We start from the raw sequence: 21860 nt of genomic DNA on the forward strand, positions 1-21860 counted from the left end.
TAAGTCTTGATTAATGCCAAGCGAACAGTAAGGGCTGAAAATGCTTTTTTTTCTCCCCCTTTGTGCGCTGTATTCACAAAGAAAATTTTTTTATTCTTTTTTGATTTTTGAAATTACGTGTTTGTTTGTTTGTTTGTTTGATGTGTGGCGGGGGCACCACAGTGTGCAGGAGGACACCTTTCAGGAGTCGCTTCTCTCCTCCCACTACAGGGGTCTTGGGAATTGAACTCTGGTCCTCAGGTTTGGCAGTAGGCACCTTTCCCTGCGAATCTGTCTGTCTTGCCCACCCCTCTGCTTTATTTTTTAGATCTTTGTACAGTTCTCATGTTTGTTTGAAATGCAGAAGCCCTGCAGAAAGGTGGATTGAGTCATGGTGGGAGGAAGGGAGCTCCCTCTGGGGATACTGAGGCAGGCAGCAGAGCTAGAGGCACCCACGAAAGGGTATTCACCTCAGGGATCTTACTCATTCGTGTGGACAAGCAGTCATGTCTCAGACCCCAGTTTTCCGTAGAATTGTTGAACAGCGTAGCTTAAAAAATCCAGATGCTGCTGAGGTTAGACTGCCCAGAAGGAATCGGGATGGATGTCTAGCTGTCTACCTCCCAGGTTTAGTCCCTAGAAACCAGGCAGATTCGCTGCCTCTGCTGCTAAGTGAGCCTCCCGGATGTCGGCGGCAGCATCCTTTCTTTGTGGCTGCAGGAATGCTGGCAGAACCGGCTGTGTCCGGCAGGCTCCATGGAGATGACTGCTGCCTGCTGCAGGCTGGAAGCATCGGTCAGTTTCCAGCATTTCAGCAGCCACAGTTACAACTCTGTTTTCCTGCTCGCGGCTGCTCCTTGACTAGCCTTTTCCCCCACGTGTCACGAAAAGTTCAGTGCAAACCCGATTGTCTGAGTTGGTTGGAACTTAACTCTATGGAACACTTTAAAGACTCGAAAGATCTCAAAATAGCCGGCCAAGTTTGTGTTTTGAGGCAAATATCAGCAAGCGAAGCTCTGGGGAGGTGAGGCCCCGTCTGCGCTGGTGAGCGACAGTATTCCCTGCAGCTGGCTGTGGGCAGAGGCCCAGATGCTCAAACGTGCCCTTTGAGTTCCTAAATTAATGTGAATAGCAGCTCATTTGCATAATGTATATTGTTAATAGATGCTAACTAATTATAGTATATGACAAAAGAGGGCATGAGCTGTGTTCACGGTCGTTTGGGGATGGAACTGGTTATGACTACCCAGTGCCGCTTTCCCCTGTGTGCTTAGAAGGATGAGCAGTGACGAGGTGTCTCAAAGAGCAAGGACCAGCGAGAGGGGAAGACGCAGGGGAGAGGATGGGATGGTTGAGTGCAGTGTCGCACATGCAGATTGATTTGCGCGTCTTAACATCGTTAAGATAAATACCGACAGCCTCCGCGAAGTATAATGTAAATCTCTTCCCTTTAAAAACACCTGTCATAGAGGAGAGATGACTCAGTGGTCAAGAGTGTTTCCTGCTCTTCAGAGGACCGAGTTTGGAGTCCCAGCACCTACACGGTGGCTCCCAACTGTTACTCCAGTACCAAGGAATCCAACACCCTCTCCTGACCTCTGTAGGTGCCAGACACTCAAGTGATGCAGACATTCATGCAAAACACCCGTGCACATAAAACAAAATAAGGATGATGAGAACTGTTTTGTGCAAACTGATTACATCATACATACACACACTCACAACACAGCTTGTACTTTTTCTTTTTTCTTTTTGCCAAGGTGACCTTTGACCCCGCTTTCCTCCCACACCTCATCTGATGTCCAGAGGCAGTTCCTGGATTTAAGCACTAGCACAGGGGTGATTTCTCCTGCTGCAAACACTTGGTGGGACAGCCAGAAGGAAAAGCAGAGGGCGGCACGGCCTTTCTTGTCTGTCTCCATGGTGGCATCGTGACAGTCATCTGCTCGCGTCAGACTGTATTTCTAATGTCCTCATCACACCCCCATCTTACCCCAGACACCGTAAATCCTTCCTATGCGTGGCCTGTGACTCTTAAACACCCTCAAGCCTTGGGAATTACGTAGCAGGGTTGGGTATTTGGCATGGAGAATCCATCCCACTCTCCAAAATCTGTGTCTGCCAGACTCTCTCAGTACCAAGGCCTTTCCCACGCCCTGTGGCCGCAGCCCATGGAGGAGCCCCTGTGACCCTGGGTTGAGAGCACATCTTCACTGGCTTTGGTCCCTGAATGTCTTTGAAGTTCTCACCCAGGACTCTCCTTAGCTGACAGGGCTCCATCCACCACCCTGACCGGAGCCAAGGGTAAGAAGGTCAGGCCATTGGACTCAAATCAGAACGGTCTGGAAGAGATGAACGCCCAACACTGCTTTCTATTCCTCCCATGCTATTGGCAGGAAAATAAAAAATATCACAGGAAACCGGCCGTTAAATCAGTGTAGAAGACCTCGTGATCCATCTGAGGTCTGGCCATGGAAATGTCAAACACGAGCCTAAAGTATGAGGAAGGAAAGGACCTTATGTTTTCCTGTGGTTGCTAAGGGAGTACCAGAAGGCCTGCGAGTGTCCCCAGGCTGAGTACAGCGTGAGTCAGGACCTGACACCCTGCACCTGGGCCCTCCCACTGACCCTGCTCCTCTGCCTGCACCATGGCCTTCCTCAGTGCACAGTCTCACCATCTCCCTTCACCCCAGACACCCGTTCGCTCGCCTTCCCCTCCTGTGTGTTTTCCCCTGACCCCTGCCCAGCTCCTGCTCCGGTCCTCTGAGCTCTGGAGGACTGTCTGGCTCCATGTCATGGACTCGTGGATACAGGGCCTTGTCCCAGATGAAACTTCAATAAATATTTAAGTTGAACCAGGGTTTGGCAGAAATAACCTTTCAGTCCACAAATTACTATATTGCATCTTTGGTTAGAAAATATTATGGTGATAAACTGTTTTCTCCTCGGAAGAGCTTAAAATGCTGTCCTTTGCTAACAGCTTTCTCCTCCCTCTCCTCTTCGTCTTCCTCTTCTTTCTCCTCCTCCTCTTCTTCCTCCTCCTTTTTCTTCCAGTAGCAATCCTGACTGGCCTGGAACTTGCCATGTAGACCAGGATAGCTTCAAACTCAACAGAGATCTGCCTGCCTCTGCCTAGGGTTAAAGGCAAGCATCACCATACCCAGACTTCATGAACTTTTTTTTTTAAACTTTATTGCATGTGCATTGGTGTGAAGGTGTCAGATCCCCTGGGACTGAAGGTACAAACAGTTGTGAGCTGCCATGTAGGTGCTGGCATTGAACCCAGATCCTCTGAAAGAGGAGCCAGTGCTCTTAACCTCTGAGCCATCTCTGCAGCCCCTTATAAGCTTTTTTTTTTTTTTTTTTTTGGTTTTTTGAGACAGGGTTTCTCTGTAGATTTGGTGCCTGTCATGGAACTAGCTCTTGTAGACCAGGCTGGCCTCGAACTCACAGAGCTCTGCCTACCTCTGCCTCCCAAGTGCTGGGATTAAAGTATGCCACCACTGCCCAAATATTATTATTATTATTATTATTATTATTATTATTATGGTTTTTCAAGACAGGGTTTTCTTTGTAGCTTTGGGGCCTGTTCTGGAACTAGCTCTTGTAGACCAGGCTGGCCTCGAACTTACAGAGCTCTGCCTGCCTCTGCCTCCTGAGTGCTGGGATTAAAGGCGTGCGCCACCACTGCCGGGCTACTTCATGAACTTCTTAAGAGAACGTCTGGTGCCCACTAGCTTCTGACTCTCAGGCTCCACACACTCTCAGCTCTCCTCCCTCTGCATACTCCAGGCTGCCCTTTACCAGCCCTACCCCGCCCTCTGCCCGCCCTACCCCACCCCCTCCAACCTCTAAGTGGTACCAAAGGAATGTGAAGCTTTCTTACTGCGGGGTTCTTTCTTAAATACTTGACACAATTAACCTACTGCTTCCCCCTTTCCTGGGTGCAAATTCTTTGGCTTCTAAGGCACCACCTTCAGCTGGTTCTTGATGACCTACCCTGACTTTTATCTTCCTGAAGCTGGCTTCCTCCCTTAGCCCCAAGCCCTAAACACTGGAAGTCCCCAACATTCTGAATTTGCTTCCCCAGCTTACTTGGGTTCAGTTATTCAGCCCTTGATATCTATGAGGTCACCATCCCTGCATTCACCAACCTCACCTCAAACATAAAACAGCCACTTATGCGGTGTTTACACTGTATGAAGTAATGCAAATAATACAGGAGTGGTTTTAAGTATAGGAGAGGCTATGAGAGATTAAATGCAAATGCTGTGCCATGTTCCACACGGGACTTGAGCACCAGAGGACTTTGGTGTCTGCCGAGGACTCCTGGAACCAGTCTCCCAAAGACAGAGCCATTCTGTGCGCTTTATACTGACCGTCTGTATTCCACTCACTGTCCTGTCTGGACGTCACACAGGCCCTACATTTGAACATATGCAGTCCAGAGCCCATTGTCTTCCTCATATCCCTGAGCCCCACTGACTTCCATATTTTATTGTTTTATGCTCAATAGCACTTTTATAAGAGCTTGAAATCTGAGGCTCAGCCTCTTTACCTTCCTATCTTCATATGAGCCAATCGCCACATCCTGCCCTCACATGGACACCCCCAAGCCCGCTCTTTGTCTTTCTATCTCCCATATGAGCCGATCGCCATGCCTGCCCTCACGTGGACACCCCCAAGCCCACTTTTTATTGGCTCCCATATGAGCCAATCGTCACGTCCAGCCTGCACACCCTGATGCCCGCTCTTTATCACTTTGCTGTCTCTCATTCAGATTTCTCTTTTCTTTAATTGAAGATATTTTTTCATACAATCTATTGTGATTTTGGTTTCCCCTCCCCTAATTCCTCCCAGATCTTCCCCAACTCCCCACCCACCCAAATCTACACCCTTTCTTTCTCTCATTAGAATACAAACAGGCACCTAGAAAATAATAAGAGTAGAATAGACTAAAACCAAACCAGATTAAAACAAGACAAACTAACAGAAGAAAAAGAGCCAAAGAAGAAACACAAGAAGCACATATAAATGTAGAAACAGACATGTTCCAACACAACTTAAAAACACAACGCATAATATATAAACACACAACCATAATGTATAAGCAAAAGACCTTTAAGGGTTTTTTTTTAAAAAAAAAAAAAAAGCCCAGACAAAGCACTGTGAGTCAATAAAACTCTCCATAAAAAATACTGAGTTTGTTTTGTGGTGACCATATACTGCTGGACATCAGGTCTGCCCTTCAGTGTGGCTTGAGACACCTTGGGAAAAAACTGGTTTCTCATTTGTAAGCCGTTATCAGTAGAGATATCTTCTGGGTAAGAGATGGAAGCTGGGGCCCACTCGCCCTTCTCAGCTGAGCTCATCCGGCCCAGCCCTGTGCGGGCCTTGTGCATGCTGTAGTATGTGTACCTGTCCTACTGTGTGTAGACCGTCTGGTTTCCCAGGGGCTCTCCATTCCCTCTGACTCTTACAGCTGCCTGCCTCCTCTTCAACAGGGTTCCCTGAGCCCTGAGGGGAAGGATTTGATGGAGACATCCCATTTAGGACTAAGTGTCTAAGATCTCTAACTCTTTGCACATTGTCCAGTTGTGGTCTATATTTGCCTCATCTGCTGCAGGAGGAAGCTTCTCTGATGATGGCTGAGCAGGACCCTGATCTATGAGTAGAGCAGAATGTCCTCAGGAGTCATTTGATTGCTACGTCCCTTTAGCTAAACAGTAGTATCTGGATTTCCCCTGGGTCCCCGGCCCATCTAGCTTCAGGTTCTTGACCACCCAAGAAGTCTCAGGAATGGGTTCCATTTCATGGAGTGGGCCTTAAATCCAGTCAGAGAGTGGTTGGTTTCTCTCACAGACTTTGGCCACTGTTACAGCGTATATCCTGCAAGCAGGTCACCACGGGGCAGGGTTTGTAGCTGGGCTGGTGTTTACCGTTCTCCTCTGGTGGTCACAGAGTTCCTTCCAGAACCATGAGCACTAGTCCGTAGAGTGGTCAAGGCTCTAGGTAGGCACCACTTCATTCCCTCTGGGTTCAGTGAGCTGTGTAGGTGTTTTCTTCAGCAATAGGGCCTTACTGTCAGTTTGTGGGGAGAAACCAATAGCCTTGGGAATAGCCTCGGTTGTTTGGGACTCTCCATGGGGTCCATTTAGTCAACAACTCAATTTGATGTAACTCAGTCCCAGAAACGGAGGTTTCATTTAGTGATCTGGGGGATTTGCCCCCCTCGTTATTTGGTGATTCCATTTAGATACCTTTCTGATATGTCCATGTTTTGAGAAGCCTATACTCTAGTAGATTTCTCTACAACCCCTCAAATAGCTCTTCATTTTCACTGTCCCTCCCTGTATTTTTCCCCTTGTCACTTGATCCTCCCATTCCAGTCCCCCCACCCCTTCCATCCACAATCATCTATTCTATTTACCCTTCCGAGAGTGATCCACCCCTCCCCACCAGTACCTTACTGTGAACCCAACCCCTGTGTTTATATGGATGGTAATCTTCTTATCGAAGACTTAACAACTAACATCCAAATATAATTGAACATTTAATTACTTCTCCTTAATTAGCCTTTAATTACTTGTCCTTTTGGTCTGGGTTACATCATTCAAGATGATTTTTTTACTAGCACTATTCATTTATCTATGAATTTTATTGTTGCATTTTTAATAGCTGAGTAATATTCCGTTGTGTAAATGCACAGCATTTTTTAAAATCCATTCTTCCATTGATGGACATCTAGACTGTTTCTAGTTTCCGGCTGTTACGAATAGAGCAGCAGTGGCTGGTCCAGATTCTTTAAAATATGATTTATTTTCTTTTATGTGTTTGCATGTGCCTGCATAAGTTTCTGTGCACCAAATGCACACAAGTGCCCACTGAGGCCAGAAGGGTACGTTGGATGCCCTAGAACTTGAATTATAGGCAGTTGTAAATAACCTAAGAAATGAAGAAGCCTGGGTCCTTTGCAAGAGCAGCGTTTGCTCTCAACTACTGAGCCATCTCTCCAGTACTTCATCCAGATTCTTAAGCCTTTTCTTGGCGGTCCCTGTTAAATTCATTCTCCATCCCACCTTAGGTATATGTCTATGTATGGTAATATCCCCTAGGAAAATATCCTTCAGCATCTCTCCATTGCCCACATACTGCTCCTGATTCCTTCATTCCAATCCTCCGTGGTCCAGCCCATACCTGCCTCTCCAGACTTATATTCCCTGCTCGGTACTCGCAGTTCCCAGACCACATCATCCTAAGTGATGACTGTTTCCTTTGCTTGCAATTACCCTAGACTTGGCAGCAAATTTCTTAGTTCTTCACAGTCTTGCTCAAACGTTATCTCCTTGGGCTGGTGCACTCAGGAAATGACTTGCTGCTTCTATATATCATGCTCGCAGCTCACACGGGACTGTGAAAGCCTCAAGGATAAGAACTATCTTCTGTTCATCTCTGTGTTCTCAGTGTCTTCCTGGGGCACAGAGCACACACCCTTAGATAAACGAATATCAGCTTTTCTCTCCGTACTGAACTTCCCTAGTAGAACCCAAAGTTTGATGCTTAAAATGAAACCACTACCTTCCCCTTTGGTGATGTATTATCCATCTATAAGATTATGGCCACAGCAGCAAGATTGAAAAGATTTCATGACCATTTCTCCTGAAAGGCTTGGACTGTTTTGTTTGCATTAATAACCAAACCCAGGTTGCTACAAGCGTGAAGAGGTTTTCTCTTTCAGTGGAAAGTGGGCAGAGAAAGGGAATGCCAAGAACATGGTACTCACCTCTGTTTTCGGGGATATAATGAAAATAAGTAAACAGTAGACAGAATCAATAAATTAAGAAGATAGGACGACATCCAGCCTGGGTGCTCCTTATGTTTCACTCCCTTGAGCAAAGGTCCTCCCAGAGGCCTCTCTCCTTGTCTCAAAGAGGCAGTGTGAATGGTCCTGGGGTTGCACAGACCATTCCCTTCACACCCAATGAATAGACTCACTTCGCTCTTGCATCTATGCTTGGCCATAGGCAGGCAAACCAGGTATAGCTTGTAAGCTATCATGTTCAGTGCACTGGATTCTCTTCTGACTGCGCCATGATGACCATGGTGATCCGAAGACACCATAGACTCGTGTAAATAATGTTCACATAGAACACTCTTCTAGGCTGTCCAGGAACTAGAAGAATAATAAATTATGGTATAAGCTCAAGAGAAGCTCCAATCCAATAGAGCTCTCTATTCATGGAAGGCAAAATGTATTCTTTAATTGAAAATTTCATTCATGTTGAAACAACCCAACAGGCAGTCACTAATAGACCAACCCAGACCATTTGAGAATTTGTCTTATTACTTATGGTTAAGTTTAAATGGAAATAAATACCAGAACCACATATTTGTCCTCACTGAAGGCTGGCTTCCCTCACACCCAAATTTCCCAGCAGTTTTGGCAGAGTTGGAATATGTCTGGTCTGTGGTGTATTCTCTTACCTGCAGGAGTCAAACCTGAGAGAGGCGATGCTGTCTTCTGTCTCCACAATGGATGCTTCATCCAGTCTGTGTGCTTAGAATGGTTAGCATTGTTTACTCCACCTTACATGAAATAAATCCCAAACCAATGCTAGATCACGCCATGAAGAAGCACATTGCCTCAGAGAATTTTCCTCTATAACGCTCTACACCAGTGGTTCTCAACCTTCCTGACGCAACGACCCTTTAGTACATTCCCTCTTATTGTGGTGACCCCAGCCTCTGTTTTCCAGTGGTCTTAGGCAGCCCCCATGAAAGGATCATTTGACACACACCTCCCCGAGGGGTTGCAACCCACAGGCTGAAAACCACTGTTCTATAAGATGCAGGATGATCTGTAGACAAGATGATTAAGATTATACCCAATGTTTCTCACTGCCTCCAATGATGATAATTTTGACATTAGAATAAGAGCTAATTAGTATACTTTGGAAGGACAAAAGACATACAGACCACTGACCTGGAGGCAGTGCCCATGTGAACTCTAGGTAGGCATGACCACCCTTCTGTAATGCTAGCACATAGGACACACGCACAGGGGAGCCCCAGAGCAAGCTGGCTATCTGAACTGACTGAGTTGATGAGCCCTGGGTTCATATTTAAGATAGAGTGTTATCGATGAAGGTACTCAATGTTAACATTTGGCCAAAACACTCACACATGAGAACATACATACACATGTGCACACACATACACATCCAAAGAAAAAACTAAAGAAATACATATCACTTATATTCATAATTTAAAAGTTCAGTAAGTACAATTAATAATTATAATAAAGATTATACCTTTTTAATTCGGTTTTTATAGCACTTAGAGATCCATAAGAAACTTTAGCAGGAAGAACGGTGCCCCCATTTGCCCTTGGCCCTCATACACGCACATCTCTACCATGTCAACACCCCCAGAGGGTAGACCATCTGTTCCCGTGCAAAGCACACAGTGTACATTACGGCTCGGCTTTCTATTCTAATTCTGTGCCTTTGACAGGGGTCTAATGACACACATCCACCACCGTGGCATACACACCTGTCTCACTGCCCTGAAAGTCCTCTGTTAGACATCCCTTCATCTCCCTAGTCTCTGGCAACCCACCACGATACCTAACTCTTCCATGATGCTTTCTCTGTTAGACATCCCTTTATCTCCCTAGTCTCTGGCGACCATGGGTCTTTTTGCTATCACCACGATACCTAACTCTTCCACGATGCTTTCTCTGTTAGACATCCCTTTATCTCCCTAGACTCTGGGGATCATGGGTCTTTTTGCTATCGCCACGATATCTAACTCTTCCACAATGCTTTCTAATTAGAATCTCAGTTTACAGGCTCTTCATATTGGCCTTCAACTCACTCAAGTTTCCTCCATGCCCCCCGTGTCTTTCTAACTCATTTCTAGTTATCAACATGCCGTTGCCGGGTTGTATCGTAGTTCAGCTTCCCATTCACCTGACATCTCGATTGCTATCAAAGTTCACCGATGAGGACTGATGTGACCGTAAACACCAAGTTCAAATTTACACATGGAGATAAATCGTAAAGCCATTTGGGTGGGCACCAAGTAGTATGGTTGCCGGATCGCAGGTTGTTTTGCGGCAAGAAACTGTTCAACTGTGTTCTGAAGGACCTGAGTCATTTCCATCCTTGCCAGCAATGACTGGGAGTTTCTCTCATCGCACCAACATTGTCTGTGTATATAGTAGTAGCTCGTGATAGTTTTAGTTTGCAATTAACATGTGATATTGAACACTTCAAATTGTGCTTTATTTCATTTTTATCTATGTGTATGTGTGCGCACGCGTGTGCACCTGCACGTGATGTAGTATCTGTAGGCCAGAAGACGGTGTCAGAGCCTATGGAGCTGGAGGTACAAGTGGTTGTCAACTTCCCAGTATGTGTGCTAGGAACTGAACTCAGGTCTTCAGGAAAAGTGACAGGACTCTTAGCCGCTGAGCCGTCTCTCCAGCCCAAATACTGAGAACATTTCAATACTGTGTCTCTCTTTCTGGGTAAAGATAATTCACCCGTTTTTAAACTGGGCCTTTTGTTTTCTTACTGTGGATTTCAGAGTTCTTTGTAGACTTTAGAAACTTCAGAGGAAAACTGTCATAAATGTTTTCCTCCGTTCTACTTTACCATCTCATCCTCTGTAAGAGCAGATGTCTTAAATTCTATCACTTGGCTGCCCCTTTGATGTTGAATCCAAAAAGTCACCATACACTCAAGGCCATCTAAATTTTCTCCTATTTTCATTCTTTAATCCTACAGTTGTATGTATATATTTAGGACTGTGGTCCATTCTTTATTAGGAGTATAAAGTCTCTTTCTAGGTTGACTTCTTTTCATGTGATTATCTAGCTGTTTCAACACCATTTATTAAAAGATTACCTGTTAGCTCTTACCATGCTCTTCTCCTTTGTAAAGGCTAGGTGACTATATTTCTGGAATCTGGTTGACACTGCGTCCTGTCCCGTTGACCTGTTGGTCTACTTTTCTCAAAGCTCCTCCAACTTCACTGTTGTTTTACATTGTAAATCTTGAACTGGGAGAGTGCCCGTCCTCCATTTCACTCTTCTCTGTCAAGAATGGGTTGGCAGTCCTGTGTTGTTCCCTCATTGTAGCTTTTTTTCCTTAGATTTGTTTTCTGTGTGTGGATATTTTGCCCACATGTATGTCCGTGCACTGTGTGCATGCCTGTTGCCTCTGAAGTTCAGAAGAGGATATTGGTTCCTGAAGAACTAGAGTTACAGATGGTTGTGAGTTGCCACGTAGGTGCTGGAACTCAAACCTGGGTTGCAGGAGCAGCCAGCGTTATAACCACTGAGCTGTCTCTTCAGCCCCTGTTGTCAGTATTGTTAAGGTGAGCCTTCTGGCATACATGAAATAGTATTTCCTGATTTTAATTTCTTTTCTCCCATGACAAACAAATGCTTAACATCTTTTTGTGTGGTTATTGGCCATTTGTATAATATCTTTTAGAAGTATACCTTCACAAAGTTAGATTGTGGAAAAAACCAACTTGTTTGGCTTACTGAATTTAAGAGTTCTTTGTGTGTGGATAGAGTACTTTAGCAGATACTATATAGAGAATTATGTAATGTTTCCTGCATATTTTCTTCATATAGAAAAGCAATTTTAAGCGAAGACATAATTTTGAGTTTAGGTGTGTCTAAAAGACCCAGTCTATGAAGAAATATCTAGCTTCCACTTTCAAAAATAATAAAATGTCTCCATGTATCATGAATATAAAGTATATTTAAATGTATAGTATAAGACAGATGAGCTCTTTGATGTTCTTGTGCCTGTAGTAAATCAAAACTTTTTTCACAGAGTCAAATGATTTGTTTGTGCCTCCAGCCACAATGGAGGACCAAGTGTGCTAGAGAAGTGTACTGTATAAACAGCATGCCGTCCTTCCCTAAACAAACCATGGAAGAGCTGCCAAACGGGCACCAGGAATGCCTTTTAATTAACAGACAGCTCTTAGGTGGGCGTGTTAACATCTGTGGACCTGGCCAGGAAGACAATCTGCCCGTTGTAGCAGCAAATCCAAGAAAGCAGCAAAGCAGCTGTGGACACACGGAGCAGCCGCTAATCCAGAACCAAGAGCTTATTTTGTTTGATCCCATCAGACGTACAGTCAGTGGGTAAACTGTCAGTAATGGGAAATGAAGAGAATCGTCTCACTTGTATAACTCAGTCCATGGTGTAGAAGTAATTCCAATGCTGAGCACTGGAAATAAAGTATTGCCTGACTCCGCCCGGGATAAGAAGAGACTGGATGAGGACCAAAGGAGAGGCAAGACTTTAAGAATGTCACAGTCATATTTACTTGACCAGATCCAGTGTGCGGTGCCTGCCGAGCCTGAGGGTTAGTCTTCTCTGGTGAAGATGTCCGTTGGTGCTCAGTCAAGGCGAGACAGTAAATGGGAGAGATGGGTTCGGAAACAGTGCAGGGAGTTCAGCTTTAGTCTTTGAACCTGAAAAGTCTGAAGGTCTCCACAAACTGGCAAGAGCAATGAGTGGCTTGACGTAGCTCTGGAGCTCAGGGGAGATGGGCTGGAAGGAGACTGTGTGTCATCAGAGTCTGGGATACTGCGGGATGATAGGAGATGCTTCTGTATGTTCATGCACAGTAAAACAAGATGCCTTCCCTTTGAATCCTAAAGACACATTGTTGTATATGCTCTATAAAGACTGTATTCATACTTATTAGTATGTAAGGGCTCTGTGCTGTTTGTAATAATAGGAAGTGATAAGAGCATTCATGGTCCTAAATGCCAAAGATAATGTTACTGTTGTCTTAATTGCTGTCCATTGCTAAAAATAGGGCTTTGCTTAAAAGAAACTATATAATTTGGTAGTTAGGAAGGCATTAGTAAAAAACAAAAAGTAAAATAACTAAAAACAACCTGTGGTAGTTTGAATGTAATTGGCCCAATAAGCTCACAGGAAGTGGCAGTATTAGGAGGTGTGCCTTTGTTGGAGTAGGTGTGTTCTTGTTAGAGGAAGTGCATCACTACGGGGTGGGCTTTGATGTTTCATATGTTCAAGCTTCACTCAGTATGACACTCAGACTACTTCCTGTTGCCTGTGGGTTCAAGGTGTAGTTCCTTTTCTACTCTCAGCTCCTCCAGCACCATGTCTGCCTTCAGGTCACCATGTCACACTGTGATGATAATGGACTAAACCCATAAGCCACTCAATTAAATCTTTTCCTTCATAAGAGTTGCTGTGGTGATGGTGTCTCTTCACAGCAATAGAAACACTAAGAAACAACCTGAATGTCCACCAGCAAGAGAATAGATAAAACAGTTATATAGCTTCATAATACGAATACTCAGCGTGTAAAGTATGATGATTAGTGTTGTACTTCATAGCATAGATCAATCCTAAAAACATCATGCTGAATTACAACAACAAAAAGTCATGCATTAAAAATGCATACCTAGCCGGGCGGTGGTGACGCACGCATTTAATCCCAGCACTCGGGAGGCAGAGGCAGGCGGATCTCTGTGAGTTCGAGGCCAGCCTGGACTACAAGAGCTAGTTCCAAGACAGGAACCAAAAGATACAGAGAAACCCTGTCTCGAAAAACAAAACACAAAAAACAAAAAAAAAAAAAAACAAATAAAAATGCATACCTAGGGGCTGGAGAGATGGCTCAGAAGTTAAGCACATCTGTTGTTCTTCAAAAGACCCATGTTTGGTTTCTAGCACCCATATAGTGGCTCATAACTGTAGTGACTCCAGTTCCAGGGGTTACAATGCCCTCTTCAGGTCTCTGCAGATACTGCGTGAATATGGTGCACATGTACACACCTAGATACTCATATAAATATAAAATATTTTAAGATGCATACAATATAATTCCATAACTGTGATGGCCAAGAATAAGCAAAATTAGTATATGGGTGATAAAAGTCAATGAAAATGTCTCTGGGAGTTGATGTTGTGATTGGTAGATTCAGCAATAAGGAGCACAGGAGACATTTCCAGTGTGAAGAAATATTCTTTATCTCTCTTAAAGCTACTTATAGCAGCCAGAGCTCACTGAGTTGAAAATGCATGATCTATGCATACAAAAAAGTTATGGATCAAAAATGAGATTGTTGTCGGGCAATGGTGGTACATGCCTTTAGTCACAGTACTTGGGAGGCAGAGGCAGGCAGATATCTGGGTTTGAGGCCAACCTGGTCTATAGAGTGAGCTCTAGGAACCCAGAGAAACCCTGTCTTGAAAAACAAAGAAACAAACAGCAGAAAAGCTTGTCAATCACTGAATGTACTTCCTTCCAAAACACCCCACTGAGTTTCAGAGTCATCTCTTCCTTCACAACATCAAATGTCCACCCAGAGACCCTTGACAACATTTCCAGAGCAGGAGACTACATCTGCAGTAGAAGATTCAGTGTGCACAGGAAATAAAATTCCTGGTAGAACTCAGTCCTCACTACAGAGACTCTATGATGTTCAAGAACTGGTGACAAATTGGGGCAGGTTTAAAAGGAGGCGAGTTATTTGAAATTATATGGAAAAGTAGGTAAATACTTTGATCTGTACCCCTGGGTCTATACCTGGATAATGTATTCCCCTCCCACCAGCAAAATGTAAATTCATCCCCAAAAAAGCTAAGGTCCTACGCACAGCTGAAAGTGGGTACGCATCTGTTGGAAACAGGGCCAACATGACAAGTCTGCCTACATTCTGAATATTAATGTCCCCAGGTCTTCTGTAGTGCTTGGCTCCAGAACAGTAGAAAACATACTACAGAGGGGTCCCAATATTAAGAAATAACTGGAACTGAGAGACATCTATCCAAGGGATTCACGTTCTAACAGCGTTTAGATAGTTGGAGATATTTGAAATAAACACAAGAATATTAAGTAAACAAGCCATATGCACATTAATTCTAGGGACACTGAAAAGTTGAAAATGAAAGGGAAATTATTCAAGTATGGTACATGTGGGGATAGAGTTTTATGGCCATAATAAATATCAAGTATAGATTCACCAAAACTGTGTGATCCTGTTGTTATCATGCATGACACGGGTGACCTTGGCACCACCTTGGGAGACCACTGTGGGTGAGAGGCAGATGGAAACGCCATCTGGGGTATAGAGTTAATTTAGTGGAGGGGAGAAAGAGAAGAAAGAAGGGGAGAAGGGAGAGAGACAGAAGCTGCCTCTTCAGGTGAAGTACAAACAGAGAGAGAGAGAGAGATGGGGGGAGGTGGGAGATTCGCCTGCCTTGGCAGGAAGTGGGAGACTGGGAGTGGGCGGGGCTTGTCTCTTCCACAGGTGAGAGGGCAGACCAGCAGATTGCTACACCAGTAACACTATACGTGTATCAGGCAAAGGGTGGGGGACGGGGGTATAGAGAGGGAAAGAAAACGAATCGTCAGCTTCTAAAGAACAAATTCAATACAGAATTAACCAAACTGGGAGGTCGTGAAATCATGGTATGAAAATGGTTTTGGAGATAAATGCCAAAATGCAAGAGTTACAAGAGCTGCCAGAAGAGCGGCACAGATACAGGAGTGACAAGTGACTCTTACTCCCCGAGCAAACTTTAAAAAACAAAAAAAGAATTAACACAAAATAATAAAAGTGTTGGCCAAGAGTTTTCAGGGAATCAAGACTTAAAAAACGAATGAAGATGGAGGCTGTTCTCAGCAGTTAAGAAGTAAAAGGGTGAGGAATGCCGGGACTGTAAACCAAGGTGAGAGCAGGGATTGGAGGACTTGGTACCCTGCTTGTTCATCAGAATTAGAATGGGCTCCGAGAGGCAAACAGAGGAGAGAATTTGTAGCAGAAACAAGGCCAAAGAGTTCGTTTTGAAAAACAAAAGGACCGTCTTTCCCTTGGAGTAGCCAGAGCAGCAAGGTAAACAAACAAGGAGAAACATTTTAAGACAAAGGAAAGGAAAATTACAAGAATGCACGCTGCTAGCGTCCTCTTTTTCCAAAATTCCCAGTCGGCGGAGGTAGAACTGAAGCTTTGGTGGTCTAGAGCCACGTGGGGGAAGCGGGGACGGGTGGGAACTGGGGGCTGGAAGAAATTCTGCTGGGTAGCAGTTTTGAGAGTCTAGCTGAGGGTGGAAACCAACTTTATTAGTTGGCACATGCTGCCACCACAGAATACCAGCTACTGGACAGCTTAACGGTGGGTTACTTTTCGCGATTCAAGAATTTGGTTGTTGATGACCTCCTTCCTAGAGACCTGTCTCCCCTCGTGCTGAAGCAGGAAAGCGCCTGCGGGCACCCTGTGACTTCTCTTACAGGGACGCTAATCCCAGGAGGTCAGCTTTTCTCCCTTATGGCCTTACTTGACCTTAGTGACTTTTTTTTTTAAATGGGTAGTCCATATACGGCAGTTCTGCTGAACTTGTCCATTTTGGGTTTCATGGTCTAAGTTGTTAATGACTCACCAGGTCTCTTCCTCAAGAGGGCTCCAGATCTCATTACAGATGGTTGCGAGCCACCATGTGGTTGATGGGAATTGAACTCAGGACCTTTGGAAAAGCAGGCAGTTCTCTTAACCGCTGAATTCAGTGACGTGGGGTGATGGCTTCAACATACAGGTTTGTGGGAAGACAGAGCGTGAATCACTCACTGTGGTGTGAATTGTTTTCCCATGTGTAATCACTGCTACAGAGCAGGAGCGAAGACAAAAATAAAAGCGTGCCTGAGGGAATCTGTAACAGGACGGGCTCGACAGAGCGGGCAGTGGACAATGAGGATGGGCCAGGTGAAAGGATGGTTAAAATTGTCCTGCGCATGCGTGGTTTCTAAGAAAAGGAGGAGGCATGAAGCGCCTGGGTTTAGAGCAGGAAAGGGCTGGGAATTGGAAGGCTCTCTGATCAGAAGCTAGAGAACGCATTGAAACTATCTTAAATCATTCAGTAGCACACTTTCTGGAGACGCTGCAATGCCCTGCAACATAACTGGTTGATTCTACGCTTTCAAGTTTACCGAAAGTAAAGAAAGGTTAGCAGGCTAGGAGAAAGGTATGCACCCTTAGTAAATCATCACATTTTCCTTTTTTTTTTTTTAGACGACTTAATACGTTGAACAAGTGCGCCTCAATGAGACTTGATGTGAACTTCCAAAGGAAAAAGGTGGGTGCGCCTCTCAGAGACCCTGACCACAACAGAAAAACATGCGGGGCTTGGAGAGCTGGCTCAGTGGTTAAGAGCACTTGCTGCTCTTCCAGAATGTGGGAGTTTAGTTCCCAGCACACGTGCGATTGCCAGCAACTTCAGGTCCAGGGGATCTCATGCTCTCTTCTGGCCTCCGTGGATGTGTGAACGCGTGCGTGTGCACATACACACACACACACACCAGCACACACGCAACTCTTGGAAGAAAGGAAGGGAGGGAGCGAGGGAGAGAGGAAGGGAGAGAGGCAGGAAAGAAAGGAAGAAAGGAAGAAAGAAAGAAAAAAAGAAAGAAAGAAAGAAAGAAAGGAAGCAAGCATTGAACCAAGGCAAAATTCTCACATGCCCACCTGTTAGAATTTTTAAAATGACCGAGAATGACCTTGGCAGGTTTGAGCCAAAGGGTCCCATGCCCTGCAAACAGTGCTCACGTGGAGAGTTTTATTGGGAGGGGAGATAAAGAAAGTGCGGAGCAGCATGAGAAGGGGGAGGGGAGGGGGAGAGGAGGGGCTTTGCAAAGGGAAACGGGACACTGTAGGATGACATTGTCAGGACCCTGAACTGGCCAAGGTACTGCCTGCTTACTGGCAAGGTTCCTAAGGGGCCTGGCCAGGTTATAATTAAATTCTAACACACCCCGCCATCTGTTTCCTTTCCAAATGTCCCATCTTATTTCCACTATCATGAATAAGTCTGTCATAAGATCATACGGAGAAGTGGATTTGGCAATTTCACTGTTTTAGCAGTTTGGTTGTTGTTGTTTTTTATCAAAAGGTTTGGGCGAAGAAATAAATACGTCAGTTCTTTGGCATCCCCTTTCAGAAGGGTGGCAGCTGTAACTGTCAACCCTCGTGTGACTCCAGGTACTCCAAAGCGATCAGTGAATTAAGAGATTCCGGGAAGGGCTGATGGGCCCATACCATGTAGCTTCCAGCTGGTTCTAGTCCATTTTCTTTTAAGTACATGTAAAAGATGCGTCTGTTGTTTGGCAGATTCATTTGGCAGTGGGGGTACAGGAGTTAGGGGACAGTGCGACTCCAGGCCACTCTCCCCCACTTTAACAGTTACTACGATCCCTGCTTCTCACAGGACATCTTGCAGACTGTTCTCTTCATTTGTACAAGAGTGGACATTTCAGTTTGGAAATGAAGCGGCAAAGCTGGGTGTGTGGCTCGGTGGCTGAGCACTTGTGTACAATATTCTGGGCCCAAGATTTAGTTGGATGCAGTACAGAAAGAACAAAAGAAGAGAAAGATGAAGGAGGAGAGGGAAGGAGAGGAAGACGATAGATTTAGCATCCATAAGGAATTCAGAATCAATAGAGTCCAAAATCCCTTTTTGTTTTTTGGGTTTTGGTTGTTTGTTTGTTTGTTTGTTTCGGGGTTTTTTTCTTGTCTAAGTTTTTAGAGACAGAGTTTCATGCAGCTAGCCTTGAACTTGCAGTGTAATCAAGGCTGGCTTTGACTTCCTGATCCTCCTGCCTCGCTTCCCAAGTGCTGAGATGACAGATGTGAACCAATACTTAGAAAATCTAAATTGTTCAAGTGCGCTTATGACCGTCAAAAGTTTTGGATTTCGGGGCTGGAGAGATGGCTCAGTGGTTAAGAGCACTGCCTGCTCTTCCAAAGGTCCTGAGTTCAATTCCCAGTAACCACATGGTGGCTCACAACCATCTGTAATGAGGTCTGGTACCCTCTTCTGGCCTGCAGGCATACAAGCAGACAGAATATTGTATAAATAATAAATAAATAAATATTTTTAAAAAACAGTTTTGGATTTCAGGCAGGAATGGATTCCATAGTTTCTGACTAAGCAATAAAGCCGATGAGGACATTCCAAAATCAAATACAACCCAAGTCCAACAGGCCAAACACTCCTGGACCTGAGCATTGTGGGTAAGAAAATGCGCTTCATTGATGACCAACATCTAGGGACTCTGCTTATTACATTATCTCATTCGCATGGAGCTTCTCTGCGGTCTGCGCAAAGAAATTAAGCCTGGCATGTGCTCAGAGCCCCCAGGAGAGTCACACGGAGGGCTTATGACCTCAAGAATGTCCTTAGGAAGCCCGACGGTGGTGACACAAGCCTTTAATCCCAGCACTCGGGAGGCAGAGGCAGATGCATCTCTGGGAGTTCAAGGCCAGCCTGGTCTACAAGAGCTAGTTCTGGGACAGGCACCAAAACTACAGAGAAACCCTGTCTCGAAAAACCAAAAAAAAAAAAAAAGTGTCCTTAGGAGCAACTTATTTCCCTAACCAAGGCTCCGCCTCCCTGCCTTGCTCTGTCTCCAACCTCACTAACTTGAAAGTTCAGGATTAAATCACAGAGACCTTTTTTCATGTGTGCCTCCATGTGTAGTCAGTCGAATCTGGGGTTGTTTTTGAAGCAAAGAGAGTGTCCTTTATTCAGGCTTGCACGGAGCAACAATAACCCCTAATGCATTTCGACTTACCCTGGAGTTCCCTAACCCTTCAAAACCAACCCCCCAGGTTTCTACTCAGAAGCAGCGCCCCTCAAAGACTCTCAACTTCACCTTAAAAACAGTTTGGAACCAAGGATTTCAGCTGAGGAGGTAGAAGAGTGGAAAACAATATCCATTGTGATATTCAAACATGAGGGAGTTATTCAGGCCACAGAGAATTCAGAAATGTGGGAACAGACCTCCCGACAGCTGCCTGGCCAAGTAGACCCCTTGAGAAGTGCCCTTACTATTTGAAGCATGCGGGTCAGATGTTGTTTTGATTATAACACATGGTTCTTATTAAACCGCACACAGCCCTTCTCGTGAGTCTAAAACAAGGGTCCTTGGTGGCTGGCCTGTGCAGATCTCTCACAAAAGAGACTGTCACAAACTAATGGCACTCGCTGTTTCCCACAATGTGAAGTGATGGGATTTTTGCTGTCATCTGCTTTTCAGATCCCTCAGGCAGGATAGCCAGGACGACATTCTCCGGGCTCTCCGTGCAGCCTACGCAAAAGCCGCTCTCTCAATTCGATACCTTGGTATTCTGGCAGGTTTGGGACATTTCTTGTGTGAGCCGCAGTGGTGCACGCCCATTCGCTCCCCGCTTAGTCACGGAAACCTCACAAATACGTGCACGTGAATCAAATAGCAAATTAAAGACTCATAGGCTGAGTTTCCAAATAAAAACATTCCAACATGTGGTCTCCCCTCACTTGTCAGTCTCAATCCTGGCTACCATGCTGGATGGCAGCGCCCCGTTCTGAGATCCAGCCCTGACATAAACTGTAGCCTGGTCCTTTGTTTTATAATCAAACAAAAACACTTTTTTGACTAGAGACTGGGACTAAGCCAAATGATATGGCGGGGGGGGGGCGAGAGGGGGAGGGAGACTCAAGAATCTAGTGCCCATGGAGCTCCAGCCACCTTTAGACATAGATAGAAAGTGAGAGGCGACAAGAATCAAGGTGCTGAGGCAACAGTGTCCCGTGGCTGTCCTCTTTTTCAAGAAATCTATGAAACAGAATCTTCATCTTCAATCTGCAAGAGTCATTGACTTGAATTGTATGGTCCATACATACCTCAGCCATCCACGGCCACACTACTCTCTTGGAGGTGGTTGGACCTATGGGAAGGCTCTGTGGGCTTGCACGGCAGCCAGGGTGACTAGCTAATACTGACATGGTACCTCTCTGGAAGAGCCTGTGCTCCATGTTAAGGATGAACAAACTCAGCAGGTCAGTCAGTTGCCCCCAAACCACACACACATAAAAAAACAGGATGAGATTTGAACCCAACCACTTCTTCACCTTTTCGAAGATTTTGGGAATTATTCTGGACCCTAAATGCGTGTCAGTCCCTTGGCCTAAGGCATACAGGCAATGCCCTGTTCTTACCACAGATGCGTGTCTTGCTGTCAGTACGAAGGTCCACAGTTTATTGTGCCTGTCTGTGGAAATTAAGTTTGAAGATTCGATGAGCTGAGCCAAGGGATGAAAATAGAAGTCCGAAAATAAATGACGGTACTGAAGCTGGGTTCCTGTTTGGCTTGGTGTCTGTTCTGCTTATGTACACGTCACGTGACCCCTGCCCTCATGTGGCGGGCTCTTGACCCTCACTGTACCTGAGCTACAGACTCACCAGAACCCTAATGAGAGGTGTTTCTAAAATGGGGACTCTCCAGCAGTTGGACTGGTTCCTAAGCCTACCCACCCACCAAGTTCATGGAAGCCGCATCTGAGCTTCTAAATGTCTGTACAACTGTGAACTATCCTCCTGTCCCAGCTGCAGATGTGTGTGGCTCCCCTAACCTGTTTTGTTTTGTTTTTATAAAAAAAAAAAACCATTTCTCAGTTTCCAGTGGCATCCATGTCTAAGGAATATATAATTTTAGTAAACAATGTTCTCATTTAGAAAAAAAGCCAAACACAGGAGGCTCGTCCAAACTAAAAACAAGGCAAAGCCAAGTTCCCTGTTCTTGGACAAATGTCACTGCGGACCAATCCATGCTAGCATCATAATGACACTGAATGGCCCTGGGTGGCCTGTGAGGGAACAAGTTCTCCAGAGGAAGGCACCCACTAAAGTTAGCACTTTAGTAAGACTCTAAATCCTGACCAAAGGTGGAAAGCCACGCAGAAACCATGAGTAAAACCTTCGGGCCAGAACCTCCCCACCTGGATGCCAAGGTTCCCACAACTGTGACAAGGGGCCCGGTTTCCACCCTTACCCCTGGG

The 21860-nt window shown here is 45.2% G+C and overlaps 1 protein-coding gene across 5 annotated transcripts in view; it reads left to right on the plus strand.

The window, feature by feature from the left end:
• Stard13 (StAR related lipid transfer domain containing 13) overlaps positions 1 to 21860 on the plus strand; it is a 211555-nt gene that overhangs the window by 158894 nt on the left and 30801 nt on the right. For all 5 annotated transcript variants that reach the window (XM_075971342.1, XM_075971359.1, XM_075971333.1 and 2 more), the window contains exon 4: positions 17057 to 17120. In XM_075971342.1, the coding sequence (XP_075827457.1) occupies positions 17057 to 17120 (64 nt within the window). The remainder of the gene's footprint in view (positions 1 to 17056; positions 17121 to 21860) is intronic.

This window comes from Microtus pennsylvanicus, chromosome 1 (genome assembly GCF_037038515.1).
Source record: "Microtus pennsylvanicus isolate mMicPen1 chromosome 1, mMicPen1.hap1, whole genome shotgun sequence".
Classification (NCBI taxonomy): domain Eukaryota; kingdom Metazoa; phylum Chordata; class Mammalia; order Rodentia; family Cricetidae; genus Microtus; species Microtus pennsylvanicus.